The sequence below is a fragment of the Poecilia mexicana genome, unplaced genomic scaffold (genome assembly GCF_051168715.1).
Source record: "Poecilia mexicana isolate PSO_F unplaced genomic scaffold, ASM5116871v1 scaffold_19, whole genome shotgun sequence".
NCBI classification, from domain to species: Eukaryota; Metazoa; Chordata; class Actinopteri; order Cyprinodontiformes; family Poeciliidae; genus Poecilia; species Poecilia mexicana.
Genome location: NW_028263388.1, coordinates 9,079,673 through 9,105,282, shown reverse-complemented (window position 1 = coordinate 9,105,282; position 25,610 = coordinate 9,079,673). Strand labels below are relative to the sequence as shown.

General features: G+C 40.9%; 3 protein-coding genes and 1 non-coding gene across 5 annotated transcripts; 2 read left to right on the top strand and 2 right to left on the bottom strand.

Annotated features, from left to right (window-relative positions):
- The first annotated feature begins 97 nt into the window (after window positions 1–97).
- Window positions 98–6,267, top strand: LOC106907172 (uncharacterized). The gene is made up of 7 exons (XM_014972756.2): window positions 98–327; window positions 2,390–2,592; window positions 2,985–3,086; window positions 3,201–3,284; window positions 3,380–3,490; window positions 3,602–3,725; window positions 3,831–6,267. The coding sequence occupies exons 1-7, from the start codon at window positions 300–302 to the stop codon at window positions 5,870–5,872; spliced, it is 2,694 nt and encodes an 897-aa protein (XP_014828242.1). The 5' UTR covers window positions 98–299; the 3' UTR covers window positions 5,873–6,267.
- A 297-nt stretch (window positions 6,268–6,564) lies between these two features.
- trnar-ccu (transfer RNA arginine (anticodon CCU)) lies at window positions 6,565–6,637 on the bottom strand. Its single transcript has one exon. It is a non-coding gene; the product is annotated as a tRNA-Arg (tRNA).
- Window positions 6,638–6,876: 239 nt separating this feature from the next.
- On the top strand, window positions 6,877–13,546 carry wdr45b (WD repeat domain 45B). Its single transcript, XM_014972759.2, has 10 exons — window positions 6,877–7,220; window positions 8,164–8,238; window positions 8,527–8,628; window positions 9,747–9,834; window positions 9,935–10,029; window positions 10,129–10,319; window positions 10,420–10,505; window positions 10,626–10,727; window positions 11,884–12,005; window positions 12,160–13,546. The coding sequence occupies exons 1-10, from the start codon at window positions 7,154–7,156 to the stop codon at window positions 12,264–12,266; spliced, it is 1,035 nt and encodes a 344-aa protein (XP_014828245.1). The 5' UTR covers window positions 6,877–7,153; the 3' UTR covers window positions 12,267–13,546.
- Window positions 13,547–15,108: 1,562 nt separating this feature from the next.
- On the bottom strand, window positions 15,109–24,886 carry foxk2a (forkhead box K2a). 2 transcript variants are annotated; one of them, XM_088000884.1, is made up of 10 exons: window positions 24,661–24,885; window positions 24,374–24,558; window positions 21,863–22,057; window positions 21,621–21,762; window positions 20,048–20,194; window positions 19,015–19,208; window positions 18,734–18,933; window positions 17,665–17,928; window positions 17,381–17,578; window positions 15,109–16,681 (listed from the first exon to the last, which is right to left on the bottom strand). In XM_088000884.1, exons 1-10 carry the CDS (start codon window positions 24,667–24,669, stop codon window positions 16,491–16,493), a joined length of 1,725 nt encoding a protein of 574 aa, XP_087857010.1. In that variant the 5' UTR covers window positions 24,670–24,885; the 3' UTR covers window positions 15,109–16,490. The 2 variants fall into 2 exon arrangements, with proteins under 2 accessions (XP_087857010.1, XP_014828244.2); XM_014972758.2 differs by having other exon boundaries at window positions 24,374–24,886.
- Window positions 24,887–25,610: the final 724 nt, after the last annotated feature.

Genomic DNA, 25,610 nt, shown 5'->3' with positions numbered 1-25,610 from the left:
TAATTATTCAGCATAACCGAGCTTTGAGTAATTTAAGAGCAATTATTCCTAAATATGTAACACATTTGACTATGCAACAGGTCGTCATGAAGCGGAACGAAACAGAGCTAACTAACTTGAGTCCGGACTGTTTCGTCCGGACTGTTTCAGACGGAACGCAGAGCAACCGTTGACGCAGAAAAAGCGCCTGGAAGACTTTGGTATTGAACAAAGCCGCTGTTAAAGGAATCTCTTTGACTGTGGTAGAGTCCCGGACAGTAGTTGTTCTCATTGTAATGTTACTACAGTGACTGTCTAAGATGGAAGGAGGAAGTTCCGAGTTACCTGGTGAGTAAAAACACCAACTGGCAGATTTGTTTAGCTAGGCCGCAGCGCGCGCGCGGGAATAGCATCCTAATAACATGTTAAAACTGACGGTTTTCGTCATAGTGTCCATATTATTTTATTGAAATCGGACTAACGATTTTCTTAGACGCCGCCAGAGGTGCTTATTTACAAGCCTTGCGAGTCAGGTAGATATAGCTGATGCTAAAGGTGTTCTGCCACAGTGCCAACCTAGCTAGCTGAGAAGCATTGGAGCTAACTCAGTTAATGCTATGCTAGGCTAGAGTTAGCTTCTGAAATGACTCCGGTGGTTTTTACAGTTCACTCTAATATTTCTTAAACAAACGTTTCCTAAATTATGTGCTTATATAATTTATTTAAACTGAATATAAATCCTTCACGATACATTAACATATTTGACCAAGTCCGGAGAATGCAAATAAAACCAGGAAGATCCGACATAACCGGAGTTTGGCCCTGAATTTTTTTTTCCTTTTGTGAAGGGCAAGTTTTAAACTTTCAAAAACGTTTACTTTAAATGTTCAGGTAAAATAAATATCTTTGTGTAATATTGTAAAGAGTTCTGTCAAGTCAAACGTTTTCATCTGAAAGACCGTTAAAAACATTTCAATAACACAATAATGTTTGTACGTTAAAACACAAGAGGTGTGCAACATTTAAACAGCTTCCCTTGCTAATTTGTGTTCCCTAAAACACTCGAAAGGTTGTCACCAAATCACAACTTTTTTAAAAATTATTTTTATTTTTTACTAAAAAGAAAACGAATTGCCGTTTTATTCCATTTGAATGGCGAAAATAAATGTAGATCAAGTGACTTGTAAGAATCCTTGTATCCAGCCATTATTAACCTTAACAGCTACGTCTGCGAATATTGAAAGAATCCGACTATTTTTCCAATCAATTCTTATAATCTAAAAATATTATATGCAGACTTTGCCTGGGCCAGATAAGCATGTATTTGCATGTCAAATCACTTTACTTTGTGAAGATTAGGTCTACTTGTAGAACACAAACGCAGCAGCTCAGTTTAAAAGTTTCATAACATAGATAAAGTAAAACTGAAGTGTATGGAGGGGTTCAATCACCACTACACTCATCAGCCATCATCACATGTATCCATGGTTTTGGATTTTTTGGACCTTGTTTATAAGTATGAGTAAATTTTTCCTTTTTTTTTTTTTCTTGAGGGCTGGACAGAAATTTGACACAGGCATGAACCAGTTACCAAATTAAGAAGTGTAGTAGGAGGGACTTTCAATTGCATTATTGTTCCCGTCTCCTCATAGAAACAAGCTTCTATGTACTTTCAGGGCATTTACATGGCGTAATGGTCTATTACATTGACTTTAAAAAAATCTACTTGTCTTCAATCACTGTTTTGTAGAATCTAAGCTTTACAATGATCCCTAGCTACAGCTGACACCAGATATTTGCATACAATGAGTAAAAACACATGTAAGCCTATTTTTTTCTCTCTGTCTGAAGTTAAATCAGACCTTACTTTTCCTGTTTTAGCCGAGTTAGAATGACCAAGTTTATTTCTATTTGCTAAATGAAGGTAATCTGGCAAGAAATTTTTTTTAGAGATTATTATATTTTTATTTTTTGGAACTTGCTTCGAATTCAGAAATTTCTTTGTGTTTGGGTAGGATCATCGATAACTGCCTTTTAAACTGTATGACATGGGTCAAACATTTTGTATGCGTCTTTTTATTCAGATTCCAAATATCTGGAATGAAGACACTTGCCTATTTTTAAGAACATGCCTAGTATAATAAGGGGTAGCTATTTATTTTGACAACAAAAACTATGCCTAGACTCTTAAATCGCTTGTATTGGTGCCATATGATTGACTGTTTCACTCTTCTAGAATCACAGGTCTAGAATCATCTGCTGGGGTATATTAATGCAGACGAGATGTTTGAGTTTCAAAAAAAAAATTTTTGCAAAGCAAGATGTTTCACTTTTATGTTTCATCCCAGACTTGCTCTAAAACGTACACCTGCCTTTTCAAGCAATTACTGACTGTTTCCTTGTTTTGCAGGTCCCACTCTTCCCCTCTCCGCCCTGCGCCTCCTGGTTTCCCCCATCCGCTTGGTGTCTGCTGCGATCTGGCACACAGTGGAACAGAAGATTGTGTCCGACTATGGCCTGCTGGAGGAGTTTGTGTTCATGGTTACAGAGATTGTTCCTCAGCTTCTTTCTACAAGGCAGCGAGCCGAACTCATTTTGGGCCTCAGAGCACGAGTGAGTCAGGTTTTGTTTGATAACATTGATTTCTGATTGGAGTTTTTACATTAATCATGACCTGAAAGAGTCCAGGCCTTGTTGGGGAGTAGTGATCAGTATAGTGCCACAAGAGGCTTATTTCAACATTAAGGGTGCATTGTTTGGTGTTTAGAAAGCAGTTTTTTCTGTCACCAAAATAAACGTAATGATATATTGACAACACAACTGCACTTTTCGAATTGGTGTCTCAAAGATGGATACACAGCACTCCTAATGTTAATCAACAAACTGCTGTTTTCTAAAGGGATCAGCTCTAAAGCAAATGCAAACAACGCAGAAGGGGCATCTGAGCAGCTTTGTAAACAATTTTTATTTTACTGGTTTATTTATTTTGGCCTTTTAAATTGCAGCTGATCCTGGAACTGTGTCGTTCCGATGAAACGGCCGACCTGCAGATTATTCAGCCACACCTCGACCGAATGCAGAGCCTCAGGTCTCTGTGGAAAATAGAGGTAAACTCTCTTACCTCTTGCATGCTGGGTTTTGTTGTTTCTGGTGAATGTAGTTACTTTGCTTGTCATTTACTATCAGTTTGCAAAACCAATTGATTCTGCTTCTGCCTACAGTCAACAGAAGTGTCTGACTCTCATTTCGTGGGCCTTGTTCAAAATTTGCTCAGAGATCCTGATGAAAGAATGACTTTTTTCCAGGTAAGCCTACTTAGACAAACAGCTCTGTATCTTCAGCTCTTGTTAAAGTTGTTGGTGGTCACCCACCATATTTACTGGATTTGTTGGTGTTTCAGGATGTTTTCCCTGGAGACTTTGGGCCCACATACGACAAAGCTATTCAGACTCTGATGTGGCTGTTTCTGTCCAGACTTGAAAAGCTCCTTCCTGCTCAAAGTCTCCAGCAGGTAAACGCATAATCTCAAGAGGAAAACATCTTAGCTTTTTGTTGTACTCAAAAAATGTGTTTGAATAGAATATAATTTTAAAAACATTTAATTTTTGTTTTTTTTTATCAGGTTGTTTCCCTGATGAGTGACACCACCTCTTTTCTGAATGAATCCATGGAGACTTTAGTTCAACCTGAAGATCTAAAAGTATTGTTGGACACACAGAAAAATCTCACCCATCTTGAAGATATTGGTAAGGAGATCTTTCTCTGATATACAGGTTCATTGCCATTTAGCAGTTCTGTCAGAAAGTTCTCTGTATGTTCTACCTGAACTGATCTATTGTGTTTCTTTTCAGAGTCTTATGTTGTTGACAGCGGCATCTTATCAGCCCTTTGTCTTCCTCCTGTGGAAAGAGTCGTGATTGTCAACGAGCAGCCAGGAACCGACGCAGAGAGTAGCCTCGTGTACACAGTCTGTTCAGAGATGGAGGTGGAATCTGAGAACAAAGAAGTGTATGTCGAAGTACCTGGGAGCACAGCGGAGTGTGCAGAGCCACAGTGGTTTGGCATCAGTGGAGAGGTGAAGACTGAAATGGACAGTATTGTGGTCTCGGATCCCACCGAAGGCACTGAGGCCAGCGAGGGGGAAATGGTAGATGACAGGCACGATGACCATGCTGGGACTCTGATCATTGGGGAGGATGGCCAAGTGACACTGCTAGATGGCGTGGAGAAGAAGCCAAAGAGACATGGGGGGAGAAGGAAATGCCCAGACGACGACGATAAAGATTACAAAGTGGAAAGTAAAGCAAGGGGCTTTAAGGAAGACCTGGATGCAGACCCCTTGTGGGAAAGACCAGTGAGAAAGAATCGAGGACTTAAGATGAAACGGTACCTGTCGCAGTGGAGAAAATCAGGCAAGACTTTGGGCGGTACCACAGTTTCCCAGAGTTCAGCAAAAAATGATTTGGATGAGAGAACGTGCAAGGTGTGTGGCAAAGTGGTGACCCAGGCCAAGTTCCTGCAGAGACATATGAATCAGCACACAGAGGAGCTGCCCATTGCTTGTTCCGTGTGCAAAAAGTTTTATAAGAGTTTACGCTTCTTGCAGCAGCACAAATGTACTACTTCAACTAAAGTAAATCCTGATAAAGATACACAAGGACAAGAAACCGCATCAGATGCTGGTGAACAGTCATCCAGTGGGGTCATTTGTGAGGCATTTATTGACGATCATCCTCCAGACAGCACCGCCCAAGATCCTGACTATATCATGTCGGAGAAGTCCTCCGGGGAATTAGGAGAAAGAAGCCCAGACGGAAGTAAGAGTGGCATGGAAGGTCCGTTCTACTGTCCTCACTGCAGCGTCGAATTCAAATGCAGACAAACGTTTAGGTTCCACATGAGGAACATTTGCTACACTGAGCAGCAAGTGGATCCCGAGAATCCAGATGATGTGAAACATTGTTTCAGATGTGACGAATGTGACAAGGCTTTTAAGTACAAGTCAACGTTGGATTCCCACAAGCAGACTCACAACCCACTCTACTGCGAGGTCTGCATGAAACTAGTACGTGACTCGGAGGCTCTGGCCATGCACAAAGAATCCCACACGCCGTTCCAGTGTAATCGGTGTGAAGAGCACTTCCCCGTATTCAAGGCCCTTCATAAGCATTACATCGATGCCCACAACCCCACTGAGCCTTTCACTTGTCCGTACTGTGAAACGACCTTTTCCAGTTTGAAGCGTTTCATCAGACACGAGTGGAAACACACCGGTTACCAGCCTTTCCAGTGCACTCACTGTGCTAAAAGGTTCCGCTCATACTCTGATCTTGTGGAGCACCAGAAAAAGCACACAAAGGCGTATCCGTATCTTTGCTGGGAGTGCGGCAAGAAGTTCAGGCACGGCGTCACACTGACGAGGCACGTGGAGCGCGTGCATCACGCCGGAGAACCCGTAGACGAAAAACCTACCACGATCTTCCCTTGTACTCAGTGTGATAAGACCTTCACATCTAGAAGGTGCCTTCTAAAACATGATAACTTCCACCACAAAGGGATGCGCTTCCCATGTGAGCACTGCGGAAAGGGATTCTTTGGGAAGGACGCGTTGGTGAGGCACACTTTGATCCACACCGGCGAAAGGCCTTTCAAGTGCGATGACTGTGAGAAGTCTTTTAGATCCGCAGCAGAACTGAAGATTCACAGGCGGTACCATACTGGAGAAAGACCGTTCAAGTGCACCATATGTGAAAAGGGTTTTGTCCAATCCTGTTTTCTTACTTTGCACATGCGAACGCATACAGGAGAGAGACCATACGTATGCGCAGTTTGTAACAAGGGCTTTTCAAGTTTGCATGGCCTCAAACGACACAGGAGACTTGTCCATTCCTAGTTTCTATTAACATTATATTAATCTTAATGCAGACTTTAACTGTCAGTTTACTATGTCCCTTATGAAGGAGGTTAGTTTAGCTTCAGCGTTGTGCCAGAAAATAAAAACGGATTGCTTATGATTATAAATCTCACTTTGGTTGTCTGGGTGCTGGTTAGATATGGAGACTTGAAACCAAGTTTTCCTCTTCTGTGACATTGTCCATATATTACGTGGTTGCCACAGACCTGCGTTGTCAGAAATGTATAATAATACTGAATTATAAAAATGTATCTTTGTATTTTTTACAGACATGTTTGCTGCACTTCTGCATATAATTTGTATGTATGTGATTTAAAATTTAATTACCTTTAGAAATTTGGTTTTTCTTCCTTAAATAAAAATTCTTAGTGTCACTTGCTTTGAGTGATGTGATGTGATTTGGTGTGGTAATCTTTTTTTAATAGTATTTACCTAAAATTTCAGAAGAAATACTTAATTTCATTTTAGTTGGTAGGGAACATACCTTTATTAGCAGTGTAGCTTTTTAATACAAATTTCAAATAATTTAAAAAGGCTTTAATACAGCACCCTCTATTGAAAATGGTTGTCTTGTCAGATCAGTAAGATGGTGTTTTAATTCTTCATGGTGTTATTGACTGAAAAAGGAGTATTTGTGAAATGTGAGGAAGTGGTAATAAAAAATGAAGTACCACCCCAGATGGGACTCGAACCCACAATCCCTGGCTTAGGAGGCCAGTGCCTTATCCATTAGGCCACTGGGGCTTTTGCGGCATTGGTGGCAGGTAAGACATCATCAGCCTTCTGTGCACGCTTTTTATGTATTTTTGTACATGGTTTCCTAACTGAGAGATGCAATGTCTGACGACACCCTAGTGGTTATTTACCTTGGGCTTGCTTTAACAGGGTTACTCCCGAATAAAAACTATCTTTGAAAAAAGGAAAAATACAGATTTTAAGTAAAATGAAATTACTTAATTGGGTATAGGATTGTAATTTATCTGCCCTGGAATTGTTGAAAGGCGTCTACATTTAACTCAAACTATTTGATGATGACGTTATGTTGACACGCATTTACGACATCCACTGGAGACAAGTGAATTCCCTTCGATCCTGACAGCGAGAGACAGCCCCGGTTTTGTTTTTTGTTTTTTGTTTTCTTCTTCTTCGCTCTGTCCAGCAAAAGCCCGACTCTGGTGGAGGAATGGTAGCCAGTTAGCTAACGGACAAAAACTGTTGGGTTTTTACTCGTTTAACATCGCTGGTTACTTTGTTATAACGATGAATTTACTACCGTCCAATCCACATGGAAATGGGCTTCTTTATGCTGGATTTAACCAGGATCACGGTAAGAATCATAGTCGTAATGATCATTATTTCCCCCCCGTCTAATAAAATTGAGAAACGTCATAGATACACAATTCGTTGCGTGTTAGTTGTCTCAGTGTGACACGTCAGTCCTTGTTTCTTAAATTCCGCATTCATTTTTTTACATTAACAAATATTTTCTAAAAGCGCTGCGTTACCTTTGAACTGCCAGGTTAAATTACCGACAAAGTTAACATTAGCATTAGCTCGTACACTTGAATTTGGCCAACTAAAATTGCAGCTGCCACTTTAGTTTATTGCTTACAAATATTCTGACTGACAAAATAATGACTCGGGAACCCAGCAATAGAAAATATAGATAAACACAAGGTGGGAAAAAAGGGTTATGTGTAATGGGTGTTGTATGCTAACTTAGCATTAATGCTACTGCTAGCAGAAAAATCCTTCGAACATAGCGGCTATCCGCTAAAAGCAGCTATGTCAACAGTACTAAGGTTAGCTCAGGGCTGTTCTGAATTCCCACAAGTTATTTATTTCCACAGTACTTTCTCGTCAGTACTTTTCAGAATAAGTTACCGTATAAGACGTGATTTAGCAACGTATTTTTTCCCTAAGTTCTTCATAAAGACACTGTACGGGCCGTGAAGTGTCTTTAAATTTCTTCTTTTATACCTCGTTACCCTTTTTTTAAGCCAAGGTATAAAACTTTGACATAACTGGAACTAAATTGTTAAATGAACCCAGAACGGACCAGTGCAATCTCTACCACGAAGTGCCAGTTCTCTATAAATAACAGTGGAGGTTAATGGTTTGTTTCAATCTGTGGTCAGTGGTTCCATCTTCAACATTTATTTTTCTACTTCCTGTTACCTTGACTCTTTGGGAATGATTATAAAATATATACACATATATAGAGAAAGAGAATTTTGTTGTATTTGTTGGGTCTTTGTGTTCTTGTCCAGGATGCTTTGCTTGTGGAATGGAGAATGGATTTCGTGTCTACAACACAGATCCTCTCAAAGAAAAGGAAAAGCAAGGTAACCAGACGATATCATATCAATGAGTATAAGATAAGTGCAAAATCTTTTTTTTGTTTTTCTCACTCTTGGAAATGTACCACACTTTTACTTGAATGTAACGCCTTAAATTTGAGTAAGCAAGGCATATAATTTAGGATGCAAATTTGTACGGTTTCCTAAAAAGCATTCTGTTTCTCCTTTGTCTGAATTTACATCACACCACAGTGCAGGACCGTTTGTGTCACGCTCTCTTGTATTCACAGATCTGTTACAGAGATTGGAAATATCCCTGTGTTTGTATTTCAGAGTTCCTAGAGGGAGGCGTTGGCCATGTGGAGATGCTGTTTAGGTGTAACTACCTGGCGCTGGTGGGAGGAGGGAAGAAACCCAAGTACCCAACTAATAAAGGTATGTTTGCCACATTCCTACTGAAAAAAAATGAAGATGAGAAAATGTCTGCAGGTTTCGTTTGCAGAAGTTTTCATAAAGCTTAAAATGCAGTTTGCCTTTGCGGTGTGGAACCACAAACCTCAATAACTTTCAGTGGCATTTTATGTGAGTGAGCAGCAAACTCTGAAGCTTTCTTAGTCTTCTTAGTTTATCTTTAAAATTCCCACAAAATTAATTTTAAGTATTCTAATTTCTTGTTTCAGTCTTCATATTAAGGATTCCAGCAGTTTATTTCCATCCCTATTTCTTGTCTGCAGATCTACAAGGTGGAGTTGTATGAAGAAGCTCTTCTTATTTTTTACAGCACTCCATCTTGTACTTTTTTTTTCTTTTTGGGAAAAACTTTAGGTTTTCACAGTAGTTGTGTTTTAATGTTACAATATTAGTCGGATGAATCACGATGAATCAATTATTGAAATAATCGTCAAGTAATTAGCAAGCATTTAATAGTTGACTGGAGTGCACAGACTTAAAAAAAAAAAGGTCAGATGCTGAAAGACCAACATAGTCTGAACCGTAAGTGAGCCAAAACTTTACAAAAAACATAATTAAAAAAAACTTCTTTGTCTGTAAATATGTTTTACCCAGAACTCCTTGAGTGGCAGTTTTAGCTTCACTCAGATGACATTTTGTAAAATAAAAATAAATAAATAAATAAATCTCCTATTAGGCACCTTTTTCTGTCCGATTATTAATCAGTTAAAAGACAAAAAATAAAATCAACAGATCAGCCCTATAAGATCGCTATTAAGTCAAACAGAAATAACTGTTGAAGGCATTTTGTTTGCAGACGTAGATTTAAAATAATTTATTAAAATCTGATTAATCGTTATAATAGTCGATTACTAACATAACCGGTAAGTTGTAACCGTCATTTTGAGCTCTTTTGACTGAAAGCCTCCTGCAGTTGGAAACTATTAAAAAAAAAAAAAAAAAAGCTCCTGTCATCTCAGGGGAAGCGTGTTATTCCCATCCTCCGCTCAGCCTTTCTGAGCTACAACTTGGATGCCGTATTTTAATTTTCCTTCATGTTGCGTCGCGACGCTCTTGATTCGTGTGATTGGTTGACGTTCTAGTGATGATCTGGGACGACCTGAAGAAGAAGACGGTGATCGAAATCGAGTTCTCCACAGAGGTGAAAGCGGTGAAGCTTCGGCGGGACAGGTACGGATGGGCTCCCGCCCGCGGAAGCCTCCATTTTCCCTTTGGAAACATTCGACTACTGCATATGTGTGTGGGTTTTTTTTTTTTTTTTTTCTTTCAGGATTGTGGTAGTCCTAGACTCCATGATCAAAGTGTTCACCTTCACGCACAACCCGCATCAGCTGCACGTGTTCGAGACCTGCTACAACCCCAAAGGTCGGTGCCGACGCCCGTCCGGTCCGGACCGGCCGACTCGTTAGTCATCACAGCAGTCGTCTCGTTGTTTCTAAGCCGCCGCCGTCTCGTTTGTTCCAGGTCTGTGTGTGCTGTGTCCCAACAGCAACAACTCCCTGCTGGCGTTCCCGGGAACGCACTCGGGCCACGTGCAGATCGTGGACCTGGCCAACACCGAGAAGCCGCCCGTCGACATCCCCGCCCACGAGGGGGCGCTGTGCTGCATCGCACTCAACCTGCAGGGAACCAGGATAGCCACGGCGTCGGAGAAAGTGCGGAGAGTTTGTTAATTTTTTGTTGGATGTTGGTTTGGAAGGGGGGGGTTGGCAACCTCTGACCTCCCGCGACTTAATTCCCGTCACGTTTCCGCAGGGGACTCTGATCAGGATCTTCGACACGTCGGCGGGGCAACTCATCCAGGAGCTGCGGCGAGGCTCGCAGACGGCCAACATTTACTGGTGAGGGAAAGAACCTTGGATATTTATCTTGTATTTTTTTAAAAGGAAAAACTCTGATAGGAAATCTGCTTATGTGTTGTTTTTTTTTTGTTGTTGTTTTGTTTTATTTGTGGCTTCCAGCATCAACTTCAATCAGGACGCGTCTCTGATCTGCGTGTCCAGCGACCACGGCACCGTACACATCTTCGCTGCGGAAGACCCCAAAAGGAACAAACAGTCGAGGTCTGTGTTCTCATGGCCCCTGAGGCCGGAGGACGCACGCAGTCTTAACGATTTTCACATTTTGTTGCATTGTAAGCACAAACGTTCAACGATTTTATGTGATTAGATCAGCACAATTGTAAAGTTGACGAAAAACAAAGATGATAGTTTTGGGCAATATAAAAAATCAAAATAAAATCAGATTTTTGTTTGTTTTTTATGTCATATCCAACTTATGATTTTAATCTAAATTTCTTCTGAAAGTGGCTTATATTTCAGTCATTCAGTGTAGATGATTGAACTTTTGTTTAATTAGAATATAGTCAGAGTTTTATCAGAACTATAATAATTTTATAAGAAAATGTCTTAAAATTATGAGCAAATCATCATTTTAATGAGAAAAAAATCTTAGATTAAGTTCATGTAGATCTTTATTCAAAATGACTGTTTTCACAATCATTTCAAAATCCTACTAATAATAATTTGATGCCGATGGAAGTCCTCCAGACCAGTAGGTGGAATCTGGAGCTGTTCTGTAAAAGACTGCATGTTTGTAAAAAGCCATAAAGTATAACACCATTTGTCTTCCTTCGTCAATCGTTCTTCTGAATTTCCCATTAAATCATAAAATACAATATCAGGTCTTTACTGACCATCTGGTCCCACATGATTTATTGACTGACTCCCCCTAGTGGTCTGGAGCACGTCTGTTCTACTGCCTGCAGCATTTCATACTTGCCGTTTTTATTATAATCATGGCATTTTCTCCCTTCACTTCTTCTTCCTGGATTCTTGTTGCTTTTTTTCTTTTTTTGTTTTGTCGCCACATTTTCTGTTTTTGTTTGTTTTGTGTTTTGCCGTTTCCATCGTTCATGTGCTTGTAGCTCAGTTTGCCTTGTGTTTTTGCAACTTCCGACCACCGTAGTCATCGGCTCTAAAGCGATGCTGAAGACCTAAGACTTTGTAGAAAGTTCTGGAAACCGCTTATCATCTTTTTTTCAACTTCACAACTAACTAGCTTGTGCTGCTCTGTTACATAAAACAAAGAAAGAAAGAAAGAAAAAACATATTGGTTTGTTCTTTTGTCATGTGACAAAATGTGGAACATTTCAGAGGAAGTCAATGGTTTTGCAGTAACTCTTAGAACCAGTTGTAACTTCGCCTTTCTCCTCTGCAGTTTGGCATCCGCCAGCTTCCTCCCCAAATACTTCAGCTCCAAGTGGAGCTTCTCCAAGTTCCAGGTGCCGTCGGGCTCCCCCTGCGTATGTGCCTTCGGAACGGAGCCCAACGCCGTCATAGGTGAGCTAGCAGCGGGACGCCTGTTGGGAAAAGGATGACTCATTGTGTCACACATCTATCAGACTCGGGACCAAGGAAGTCACCGACCTAGAAAACAGATTCTTCTATCTGCTCCTGCTCAGGTCTTCTTCTCTCTCTCTCTCTCTTTCTGCAGCCATTTGTGCTGACGGCAGCTACTACAAGTTTCTGTTTAACCAAAAGGGGGAGTGTTCCAGAGACGTGTACGCTCAGTTCCTGGAGATGACTGACGAGAAAATATGACCCTCGTGACTTCCTGCTGAGCAACACATTTTTTTTTGTCCTTTCCCTTTTTGTTTTTGTTTGTTTCTGAGGAATTAGAAGTTCTACTTTGCACTTCATCTTATCTGCAGAGACTCTGGATCATCAGAGCATCAGATGGAGAGGACAAAGAAAACAACAAAGCACAGATTTGTTTTTTGTTTTTTTTGGAGGATTAGTGGGAGACTTGAGGAAATGTGACGTGCGCCGCCTTTACTCCCAAACCAAATCCACGGCGATGAGGGAAAGTTTTTTTTTGTTTTTGTTTTTTTTTTTTCTGAAATACAAACAGTTTTACGATGTCTTCCGATGGCTATTTTTATTCCCGTCCCGATAGTTAAGATGGCTTGGATAACTAACACCGCCTAACCCCAAACTACAGGTAGAGTGCCTCTGAAACTGAAGAGAGTGTGTGCACACATATTATCGCAGATAAAAAACACACGCACGCACACACACACACACCAAGTATACCAAGTGTATAACATTATTAGGTGTGTGAGGGGATCCCGCTTTGTTAGGCATCACCTTAGTGTTCATAGGTTTTTCTTTGCTTGTATATACACACCTGACTGAACTAACCACATAGAGCTGTACAGAACAGTAGCTTAAAAAAACAAAAAAATTAACCTGTATTTTTGTTTGTTTTTGTTTTTCACTTTATTTGTTGTGCAATACTCCGTTTAGTCTGAAATTTGTGAGAAAAGCTGGAAGATTTATATTTTGAGAGAGAAGTTCTTTCAACAGATTGGCTTCATGGAGGAAGTAATTACACCGAGAAAAAGTTTGCATGTTAAGTCTTAGTTAAATCGATTTCAATCAGATTTCTTTGTGAGAGCCACCTCCAAAACAAAAAATAGAAAGATATTTCTTGACTGCATTCATAATTTATATTTTGATTCTGCCTCGTGTTATTGGTCACTTTGCACCTTCCTCACTACACTTGTTTTTGTTTTTGCCATTTGAGCTGATCCGTCAGCAACCTCTGGAGAAGTCTGTCTGCATCCACCGCAATGAAACTAGTGACAATCTTTTGTTTTGTTTTAATTGTCACAGCCTTCAGTTGATTTGTTGCAAAAACACATTTCATTTTTGTGGCTTCTTCTTGCATCCGAACGTGCATTTGCAGCGCTCGGAAGTCGCAGACCACTAGAGGGGGATGCTGAGTAAACTGAGATCTCAGCCAACCAGTTTCTGATACACTTAATGATTGTAAAATGTGCATTTAAATATGTGAATAAAATTTAACATCTGCTTTTCCAGATAGGTTTGATGAACTCTTACTTTCGCTGTCAAATTACTGCAATGAGGCAGGTAAAGGAAAATCCCTGAAATAGGCCTATGTCGCCAGTAGGGGGCCCCCAAGAGTATGTAACTTTTAACGTATTTGTTAAAACTGTTGCTACGTTGTTGCTGTTGCTAAGGAATTTAATTTTGAATAAATCTAGCTCCTCTGCCATCTCCCAGTGCTATCTGAAGAAATGCGCCACTTGGTCAGAAACATCCAATCACAAGTTTGTTTACGTGAACACACTCATTCACGTTGTTTCTCCGTCCCCTTTGCTCTTAGCTAAGCTGCAGCTGGTTTCCCACATTACAGCTAGTTTCCCCATAACATAGCCTGCCATGAACGTTCAGGATAGTTAGTATGGCCACCGATAATGGCGGATAGACGGATTTTCTGGAGCTGCAAGTTGTTTTTCCACCATTAACACTTTTGAGAGTGCGCGCACGAGCGTGAGTGACCGTGCTAAGACCATCCTGGCTCTGATTGGTTGGTTGTATTTCCACTATTTTTTTTTCTCATTCTGCGCTATTACATCGTGATAGTTTAAACAAATATGTAAAAATAACATGTACTGCAGCTTTCAAGAGTGCCCCGTTTAAGTTTATGTCAAAGAACAGACCAATTTTAAATTATTTTAAAAATCTGACAGATGTACTAGTTCTGATAATGCAGAAGAACATTTCCCAGTTTGATAACCGATTTTAATGTTGCTGTGCTGAAAGATCAAATTAGAGGAGCAGCCTAATATACTGCTAATTGTTTGACAAATAATAGGAATAATCCAGCTAGAAAGAGGCAAACAGTGGCCCTCTAAAGTTTTCATACCACCTCTTGGATGACTTGTTTCGTTTGGTGGGAACACTGAAGATGACTCATGGATTGCATTTCCTTAAAGTCAATGACCAAAAATTTTAAATAAGGTTTTTCCGGTTCGAAATCCTGTTTTGCTAGAGGATCAAATGCTAATTTCATCCTGTAGGCATGTTGGGAACTTTAATGTTAGTAATTCTCATTGTAATTACTATGAAAACAAACAGTTTGATGAGCTAGTGGTAGAAATTTCCAAGCAGGGACTAAATGCAAACATGCCACACTTTCCAGATCTTAAAAGGCGAATAAAAATATGAAAAACTTTGCAGGGCTCTCCTTTTGCCTCACAATTGTGTTTATCAAAGTCACAAGAAAACCCAATGAGTTTTGTGGTTTTAACAGGAAGCAGGATAAAAACATTAAAGGGGTTGGATGAATACTTTTGCAAAGTGTTGTGTTTACTGTATATTATGAAAGGATTTTTTTTCATTCAGACCTTCCTTCAAAATGCACACAGACTAAATAAAATGGCAATTAGACTCTAGGAAAGTATGGAACCCTGATGCGTTGTACTCCTTTTTTAGTGTTTTTGCAAACATTAACACTTTTATAGGAGCCATTTTGATTTTATCCCATTACAAACCAGACTGTTAATCTTTGGCAACATTTGAACTAAAACCCAACCCCTTCATTTCCACACAAAGAAATAAATATATAGACTCTGCATTTGCTCAACTGAGAGGGTTTACTCAAAGAAATACAGAGAGAATCTGTGTTTAAATAAATTTATAAAAAAAAAAAAAAAAGCATTTTTCCACTGAAGCAGAACGAACAATTATCACTTGCTTTAGCTCATAGAACATAGAATACAAGCTGAAAAGCCTTACTTTGTCGCCTGAAATTAAAAATAAAAAACAATAAAGGAAAGAAAACCAAGCAAATCAGCTTCAACACAAAGATAAACACAGCCGATGATGACGGGGAAAACAAGTGAGCAAATACAAAACAATATAATAATAATAATTAAAAAAACTAAGAGGTTAAGTGCAGCACAGGTCAGAATCGTATAGCGTAGATTCAGTCTAAGTTTTCTTCAGTTCCATATTCAAATGATCTGCTCTGGTACTTTTTGTTTCTACATCTGTAACATGCAAGCTCAATGACACGTATGCTCAAATATACACGGGAATATACGTTTTAATTCGTAGGATATCTGGAAAATATGACAAAAGATCTGTTGATGTACAGTGAGAACCACGTTTCATTCGCAGAAACAGAAAGAGCATCCACTCCATAGTGTTTTCTTTAAATGACAAAAAAACCTAAAATATATATTTATATATTTATAACAAAAGCAAAACAAAAAAGTAAGACTACATTCATGTCACCGAACAGTCCACATACAACAATAAAAATAAAAATAAAAACAACAGAAAAGATTCCCAGAATTTAAATGTTTGGATGTTTCTTAAAGAGGCGGCGCTCGCTGCTCCGGATTATTACGGGTGCCTCAGGAAAAGAAAACGGACACAAAAAAAAAAACTAACTAACTGCTCCGTGGCGCACCGAAGATACGACGGAATACTGCATTTCTACTCGCGACTCGGTTAGGTAGGTCGACGTGGAGGCTAGCTGCCGAAGATGGGAATGTCCACATGTCCACAAGCCTGCCTACTGGTTGAACGCTTTGATTTTTCTGTAATGCTACCAGGAGGAGAGACTCCTGTTTGTCTTTGGGTGGCTGGGGGGCGAGGAGGGCGGGGCAAGTTGCATGGATAAACTTTTTGTTCTGGACTTTCCTTTCTTTCTGTCTCTGCTTCTTCTTGCTCTCTGGGTCTCAAACTTGAGAGTGACGGGAGTGGAAGGGGGAATTCACAGTCATCAGCTACGCTTCTGTTTCATTTTCAGTTTGGTCTCTAGTTTTTTGTTTTTGTATTTTTTTGCTTTTTTTTTTTTTGCATCGTGTTTTCTGCTATTAAATACGTGGCAGATAGGGGGCGGACAGGCGGGGTTCGCACAATCGGTAGTGCTTTTCTTTTTGGCACCTTGAGGATGGTGAAGGAGGGTGGGATGGAAGGGTGGAGGGGCGGAGTAGGAGGTGGACGGCGCTACTTGTCGTCAGCCTCTCCGCCGCTGTCTGTGGTGCCGTTGTTGTTGCCGACGGCGGCGGCAGGGCCGTTCTCCTCGTCGGTTTTCGCCCTCTTGGATTCGGGCGGGTCCTGCAGCTCTCCATTCTGCCTCTTGGTGGGGAGGGAGGCCGAGGCCGAGGCGTGCGTTGCCAGGAGATGGAGAGGGTTTGCTGCAGAGACGGAGGACGGGGGTGGGGGGTTCGTTAAAACGCCAGAGAGAGGCTGCTTCGTGCACGGCAGGCTGTTGCTGCGGTGACACGCTGACATCATGGTGAACTAAACTGGCTCTTTTAACTCGACCTCATTGCACAGAGTATTAAACACAAGGCAACACATGGCATCTCAGCTTTATGTCTTTATAGGCTTAGAACACTTATCAAGCAACATCTTTGTTCTGTCTCAGCATTTGATGATAATTTTCTTCTTCTACCACACAAGAGACTTTCTGAGTCTGAGGAAACAGAGAAATGCTCAATTTTTAGGTGATAAATCGACTAATCAAATTTTTGGAAAATCTGGATTTTCTCCTTGGATTTCCATAGTTCAGAGTGATGTCAGCACGCCTGAAGCCACCATCTTGTTTTACAGGTGTGTTTTATTTATCTTTACTTTTAATTCAGGTCAACTGCATAAAGAAATATAAGGGTCAAGCTAAATTTTTATTCCTTTTCTCATTACAAGAATAAAGGTAACAATTTCCAGATTTATTTTATGTTACAACTGCATTTTATTTTATTGTTGCAGTTTATTAAATTATTTACTGTTAAATATTGGATAATTGTGAAGTACCATGAAATGATCTGACAACAGCCGACTCTTGTTTGGAAGGTATTTCACTATTCATCTTCCTCAAAATAGCTTCAACTCACCTGAACTAGCAGCGGTGCTGATGGGCACCAGGTGAGTCCCGTTCTGCGTGATGGCCTTGATAGGAAGCTGGTGCTGGCCGAGCGGGGCTTGCTGCACTATGGTGACGGTTGTCAAGGGAGCAGCCTGTGAGCTCTGGATGATGCGGCCGACTCCGCCTATAGAGGAAGCCGTGATGGACGGGACTGGCTCCACTTTGACTGCAAAGCATAATGGGAGAGGAGTGTGAGTTGACGAGCGACGCCTTCGGCTAACACCTGACGAGAACGCTCCAAACGAAGTTCACCTTTGACCTCCTGGCGTTCTCCTCCACCTCCTCCGTTCTCCTGAGGCTCGGGGCTCTCCATCGAGGCGGGCTGCCCTCCGACGGTCGCCATGGTGACCGCCGGGATCTGGTGGACCACGTGCACGGTCTGCATGACGGGAGCGGAGCTCACCGGTGTCGTTACCATGGCCGGGGTCGCCATGGCGTAGGTCACAGGCTTCATGGTGGTCTGAGGCATCTGGCGCTGCACGGCGATCAGAACCGGCTGGCTGTTGAGGGGGGAGCCTGGACAGGAAACAGGAAATGAGTTCAGCAACAAGCATGCCTAAGGGCTGAAAACGATGAGTCGGATTAATCGTGATGAATCCATCATTGATTTAATCGCCAACTAAGGTAATAATTGATTAATTGTTAACAGACTCTTAAAAAAAAAGGACGTGTATTATAAGAACAACAGATTCAGAGCCGTGATTAAGTCAAAACTGTGCAAAAAGGATGTATGTTTTGTGTTTAATCTTAAATTAACAAAACTTTGTAAACATCTTCTACCCAAAACTCAAGTGGCTTCACCAAGTTCAACTCTGATCAAAATCTATCACCTTTTCCTATCCAATTATTAATCAGTTCATCAAAAGAAATAATCAACAGATCAGCCCTACGTTATATTGATGTCGAGTCAAGTGGAAAGCCTTAGATTCTCACATTGTGTATTTTTATTACTTCAGAAGCTAAAAATGATCAACTAAAGGAATGCCATCGTGTTATTGCATTTCAGGTAATTAATGCTTATTTTATTATTTAAAAAAGGAATTGCATTTTTCCAAGTTTATTTCTAATATTGTACTAAAAAGACTGAAATGAAAAATCTGCAGAAAGGGCCAATTTTTTTCAAGTTAATAAATATAACTGACAGATTAATCGATTAATCATCAAAATAGTCAACTAATCTATTACTCATAAAAATAATTAACCGACTAGTCGGCAAAATAATTGATTAATCATCAAAAATAACAGATTAATCAATGACTAAAACAATTGTTAGTAACACAGCAAACAGCTGGATCTGTTCGTGTTAAATCTGAGGTTTTACCTGGGGAGTTCTGTGCGAAGCGAGCCTCCTGGATGACAGCCAGCTTGGGCTGGACTGCTGCCGTCTGGGTGGGTGCTGCCGGGGGGGCCTCTGCCTCCATGGGCACTGGCGATCCCTCCCTGGACAGGCTGTCTGGGGTCTGGACTCCACTGGAGTGGGCGGACAGCACCCCCATGTGGTTGGGAGAGGCAGGGGCGCTCCTGAAACGACGAGGAGAGTAAACACCGACATGGAGCGGCGAGCACGTCGGGTGAGGCGGCGAGCGGGGAGGCAAGCCGTACCTGGAGGAGAGCGGCCCCACTGGGGTCCGGAAGCAGGGCACTCCCCGGGGCCGGCGCTTTCTGAAGGCCTGCTCGATGAGCTTGCCCTCTGAGGCGGGGTCGATCCTCCAGAACGAACCCTTGCCGGGCTCCTCCTGGGACCGGGCCACTTTGATGAAGTAGCGGTTCAGGGACAGGTTGTGGCGGATCGAGTTCTGGACGAAAGGAGGGAAATATTTTATGTTGCTGCACGTGACTGTTTCTGTTAAAGCTAGCCTCCACGACAACCAATCCATGTGATTTTATGGGATTGGAATTTGATTTATTATGGATTTCACTGAGGTGAATCAGTCATGTTGGTCATTTGGTGTTATAGAAATATGTTGAATTGAATAATAAACACAATTTCACTAGGCAACATCAGAATGCAACTACAAAAACAGTGCTGCACAACACCAACACCGCACTAGTAGCATTATGTGTTATTTAAATAAAACAAAGTAGAAAAGAATAAGTTATTGGAGGTTTTTAAAAAAGGATGTCAGTAAGCCTGTGGCAATAAGCAATTAATCAAATAATCACATGATAAATTACAATGAGCTCATTCTACTCTTTCTAACTTTTAAAGGGTAATTTAGTTCCCTTTAGACATCAAATGAGACAGGTCTTGGAGTCTGATCCATTTTCTGATACAGTTAAACCTTCTTCTAGTCATAACCTGGGATCCAGTAGTGTCACCTACACAGCTATACATACTGGCTTAAATACAAATATAGGAGAACTAGTATTAGTACACACTTCTCCACATAAGGTGCAGTTCCAACAAACTAAGCTTTTCAGGGAGATACGACTTTGGATGACTGAGGTTTGTTAGACTCAGTCTAACAAATAAAGTGCTGAGGAACTCCAGCTCAATAACCAAGCCTAAGTATTGCAGTAACTTGAAATCAGGATGAGGTTTTCTGTAATTGACGCATTTAAAAAAACTAAGTTTGGGAAGTTGTTCACACCCACTTCCCAGAAGTCCCCTGGAGGACGCGGTGGAGGCACTGACCTGCCAGCCTTTGTCAGCTGTTCTGTAGTAGGGGTAGTTCTTGGTGATGTGGGTGTATATTCCATTCAGAGTTAGCTGTTTATCTGGAGCCATGGTGATCGCTTGGACTATTAGTTGTGCATAGGAATATGGAGGTTTGGAGTCGTCCTGTGGAAACAAACAAACAACAACGGAGAGCAAAATGAATGTGCTTTGTAATAAAAGTTTATTTCTCAGTCTTGTACAATTAAGACCTGAAAAAAAAGTTATTTACCAGTATCAAAGTGGAACAGAAACAACAGAAAAATCAGACAACTTCTTACTGAAGTATTTTACTAAAGACATGAAATACAAACTGATAAACAACTAGTAGCATATTACTGTTTTTAATGGTAAATAAATAGTTCCATAGCTGGTGGAAGAACTGAGTACAGCCCATGAAACTCCTGAGACTTTCTGGTACGGTCTCACTTGGGAAACCAATTTGCTGAGATATCTACTTCTAGAATGAGAAGCAAGTGTGAAACAATTTAAACTCATGAATAATCTATGTTCTTGTAGAATGATGGACTTTGAGTTGTTTGGAATTAGTCTTATAACTCAGATTAATGAGAGGAAACAGCTACTTCTCTAGAGGGAGTGTAAATGTCTTTCTTCACTGTTGTTTAACAGCGATAAACTCAAATTGAGGTAGTTACTTCAAATAGCCATTATAGATGGTGATAATGATTATTTGGATTAATCGATTATTGAAATAATCCATCAGTTCATTTAGCGATACCTGGAGTATTCAAACTCAAAAAAGGCTTTTTGCTGAAAACAAACGAGATATTCAGAGCAGTAATTAAGTAAAAACTACAAAACATATAGAAATTTTACATTTAAGATGAAAACATCTTTGTCTGTCAATATGTTTTAGTAAAAACTCCTCCAGTGGTATAGTTTGAGCTCCACTTCAAATCCACTAAAGCACAGGTGTCAAACTCCAGTCCTCGAGGGCCGCTGTCCTGCAACTTTTAGATGTGCCTCTGCTGCACCACACCTGAATAGAATAATTAGGTCATTAGCAGGACTCTGGTGAACTGATCTACACAAGGAGGAGGTAATTAAGCCATTTCATTCCAGTGTTTTGTACCTGTGGTACATCTAAAAACTGCAGGACACCGGCCCTCGAGGACTGGAGTTTGACACCCCTGCAAAGGAATGCCATGTTATTGCAGTTTAGGCAATAAAATATTTATTTTCTCATCTAAATAAGTGATTAAATTATTTGCTTATTAGCATCTATCTTCTAATATAAAAAGGACCCTTTCTTTTTATCTGATTAATAATCATTAGTTGCAGCCCTAATGGTGATGACTGTGAAGAATCTCCTGTAGCAGTCTGTATTACAGCAGATCTGAAGAATCCTCTGACTGAAAGCACTCATAAGGGGGACGCTGAGCAGAACAAATACAAAAGGATTTATATTTTTTATTATTATTATTATCATTATTATTCATTACTATGACTGTACAAACATGCTCAGACCCATAAAGACAGGCAAAACATTCTGTGTCCCGTCAGACCTACTTCCTGTTCCGTGACCTCTCACCTTTGGGCTGTCTTCACCGGAGGCCTCCTTGTCGTTTTCCGATTGCGAGTTGTCTCCTATTATTTCCGAGGTGAGAACCCGGCTCGTTCTGTAGCTAGAGAGTCCTGCTCCCCTCGGACTTGACGGACACGAGTTTGCAGCGCTATAAAAAAAAAAATGGATCTGTTGGGTCAGAGTCCTCCATGTTTAGAAATGTGGTTGCGATTGCAACTCAAACTCGAACAGCACGCTCATCGTCCTACCTGATGGTGCCGGTGGGCGAGGGCAGCGGGCTCATGAGGTGGGCGATGTTGTCGGGAATGTTGATGGTCAGAGGTGAGATTTGGGGCTGGACGGGTTTGACCGGTGATTCCGGCACGTTCCTTGGCTCCTTCTTGTCGCTGGACAGGGCGGTGAACGTGATCTTTATACTCGTGCTGGGGAAGCGGAAGCAACACCTGCGGGATGACACGGACCCGAGCGGTGAAACGACACCGCAATGTCACAATGTTAGCGTGCGGACAAGCCCCTCTGCCAGGCAACAAGCATGCCGAGGCGCTCCAAATGAAGACCGGAGAGGAACACAGAGACTTCACAACAATCTAATATGGGCATGAACCAAGACCGTTATATAACAGATCCTGCTTAAAATGTCTAATTTTCTATTAATGGGCTTGGCTATATTTAGACCAGTTGCACACAACTAAACGTGACAATCTCAACAGATCTTGCGTAGATTAAATGGAAATAAAAATAATCTGTCCAATGAAGTTATGGGTAAGAAAATATACTGAGAATGGAACAAAACTAGAGGCAAAATTAGATTTTTTTGTGTGTGTATGTGTATATTATATCATCATTCCTTCCATGCAGTCTTGACGAAATTAAAATGGGTCCGCTTTTCGTTTAATGGCTTTACATTTGACGATGAAAAATTCATCTGGTCTTTACCAGGTTCTTAAAGTTCCCTTTGGTTTTCTGCACAACGCCCTGTGGTGGACCCACCACAGTGTTTTCACTCAGGCTGAGATCTGGATACTGACTGGGTCATTCACAACACCTTCGATCTTTTTGGAGATTTGTTTTGGCCAGTCTGTTCCGGATTTGTTGCCGTATCCTGTTTTCCTCTCATTTGACCCTAGAACACGCTGGTATGAGGAGGAGTGAATAGTTGAGTTCATAACTACAAAATACTTCGGCTTTGTGAAACAAGCCCAGCTTATCACACCTCTGCCATCGTGCTTGACATCTATCAGGGGGCGTTATGTTGTATTTAGCTTTCTCTAAACACCTCTAGTTTTGTCTGATGTCTGAAGGACATTGTTCCATTGTTGTAGTACAACTAGATTCAAGCTGGTAAATTCTGCCATATTCACTTAAGAGAAAAGACAAAATATATCTGTTCAGTCTTCTTCCAACTGTGCTGCAATGAATGTAAACATTTAATATGATAACTGAGGCCTGTGCATTTCCTGGTTAACCAACCTCAATAAAATAATGGTTCATTCATATTATTATTATTAGTAGTAGTAGCAGTAGTGGAAGTAAGTGGTCAATGTTTGGGAAAAAAATATCTTCATACATCAGCTGACTGATGTATTGGTGAACCTCTATAATATTCAACTCTCAAGAGACTTTATAGGGGAAAACAATGTTTATGAAGGCCATGTAAACATTTAGAAGCAGTTTATATTTTACCTGTGGCAGACAACTCTTTGTGTCTTTGTTCAGGATAAATTGGTGAATTCTAAAGGCTAAAGCTAATAGCTTTCCAACGTAAACGTGGATTACGTTTCCATTGGGTGACATGTCCAGTGAGATTATGTCTATTTTAGATAATCAGAAATATTTTACTTGTTCCATTCTCAAAATCTGTTCCAAAAATAAAGGTCATATGGTTAACACAACCTCATTTCCCTTTCCTTGTGTAAGTAACCATCAACATTTGTCCAAAGTAAAAGTTATGCCAGTGTAAATAACATAAAACATAGTTTTGGCGTTTTGGGACTGCTGCTTAAAATAAAGGAAGTCTAAATTGGATTTAAATAACTTTTGACTCTAGTAAACACGAGTTTGTTTTTAATTAGGTTCTGATATGTAAACTCCAAAATTAAAATATGCTTCCTACTACTCGAAATTAGGTTTATCACCAGCTACTTTGAGTCTATTATAGTCAGGCAGGAAAACGACAACACCTATCTTGGCTCAACAAAGTGTGATGTTGGTAGCAATATAGTGCGTTTTACCAATAGCAGTGGGAAATTAACTCTTCAAACAGTGAAATTCCTCGTTTCGGCATTGGATTTATTTTCAGAAACGTTTTTAAAAGATGACTGTAACTATTCACAGCCACTCATCAATGTGGCACATGTAAAACAACGGAAGTGAGGAAATAAAACCAGCTAATGTCCCCTTTCACGTTACAAGCTAGCTTCCACATGTAGAACATTGTAGAAAACAGAGCAAATAACCTTAGCAAAAGGATAAATGACAACACAAAGGCTGGGAAAATGTGTGGCCGAAAACATTAATGAGGGGTTATTAATATAGGTTTTGTATTTTTTGGAGGGGGAAGCAGTAATATTGTCACATTAGCATGTCTGACATGGAGATTTCGTGTGACGTAGCTGCTGTACACACGAAGAGCACCTAACAGACTCGACACAGCACGTGCATCACTGCTGCAGGCTAACACAACAATAACAATACACACAAAAAACACGAGTAGGTTAATCCACGGGCAACACTTCACGCCACTCGCCCTCAACACTTACATTCGTGGAAGCTGAAGAGGTGGAGCCCCTCTTCTCTGGAACACCCCATCAACAAACACCCCGTTTTTTCCAAGGCACCGGAGGTAGAATTCCCTCGTGCCTGAGCCATCCTCCCCGGCGGTGAAGATTTCGAGGTGCCGCCGGGATATGAAGCTCGAGTGGCCCATGCTGACGTCCACTGAGCCCTGGGAAGAGTTCCGGCCGATAGTCACCGACCTTTTCTTCATGAGATACTCGAACTCTCGGCCCTCCAGCCGGGCTATAGCCGACCCCAACATCCCGCTTACCACCGCCATCTTCCAGTCCAAGGTGTCTGGTGCAGATTTTGAGGTGTGGAAGGAGCAGTAATTTAGTGGCGAATGTGATAAATTAAAAGGGTTCGTTTTCTGGCCTGGTTTAATGAAAGGGGGCTCCAATTTTGCACTGTGGAGGATTTAGCCAGGAACGTGCCAGACCGGGGACACAACCGCTCAGACTCACCACGGTGAAGAGGAGGGCGGGGCCAGAACGAGTCGCAGACCAATCAAAAGCCGACAAACGGGCGGAAGTACTGCAAGAGACAATTGTTTCCGCCAATGAAAAACCGGTTAGGGCACGCAGATGAGTGATGTTTACCAATGACAACAACAATAAAAATAGCCGTAGGAAGGTTAGGTCGGCTGCAGCATGGGTTGCATTGCAGTCTGACACGCAGATGGAGGAAAGGTGTAAAACCCGGCAAAATTATTTTAAACAGAGGAATTTAACAGACAAAAAAAAAATCGAGAGGAACACGTGACCCGCCTTTTCTTCCTTATATTCACCTCACGAGAGGAGGCATCATCTGCTCATGAACAGTTTTTTAGACATTAAAATTTAAGTAGACATGGAACATTATTGTTAAACATTCCAAGAGCATCTCAGTGAATTAGAATATCATAACATGTTAATGTATTTCAGTAATTACATTTTAACAGCAACAGAAAAACGTTTTACACCTTAAATACACACATGGCATAAACCACTTTGGCATGAAGGAAGTTCCATGCAAGTCCTCACTCCTCCACTACTATGCTTGACTGTTAACATGAGGGTTTTGTGCAGATGTATTGTTTTTTTGTTTTTCCAAACATTGTGCTGCATGTTATGGTTAAACATCTCCGGCTTGGTCTCCTTTCTGGAGTCTTTTCTTCTAGCAACTCCTAATGAGAAGCCATGCTTTCAGTAAATTCCCATATGAAGTTAGACATATAAATTG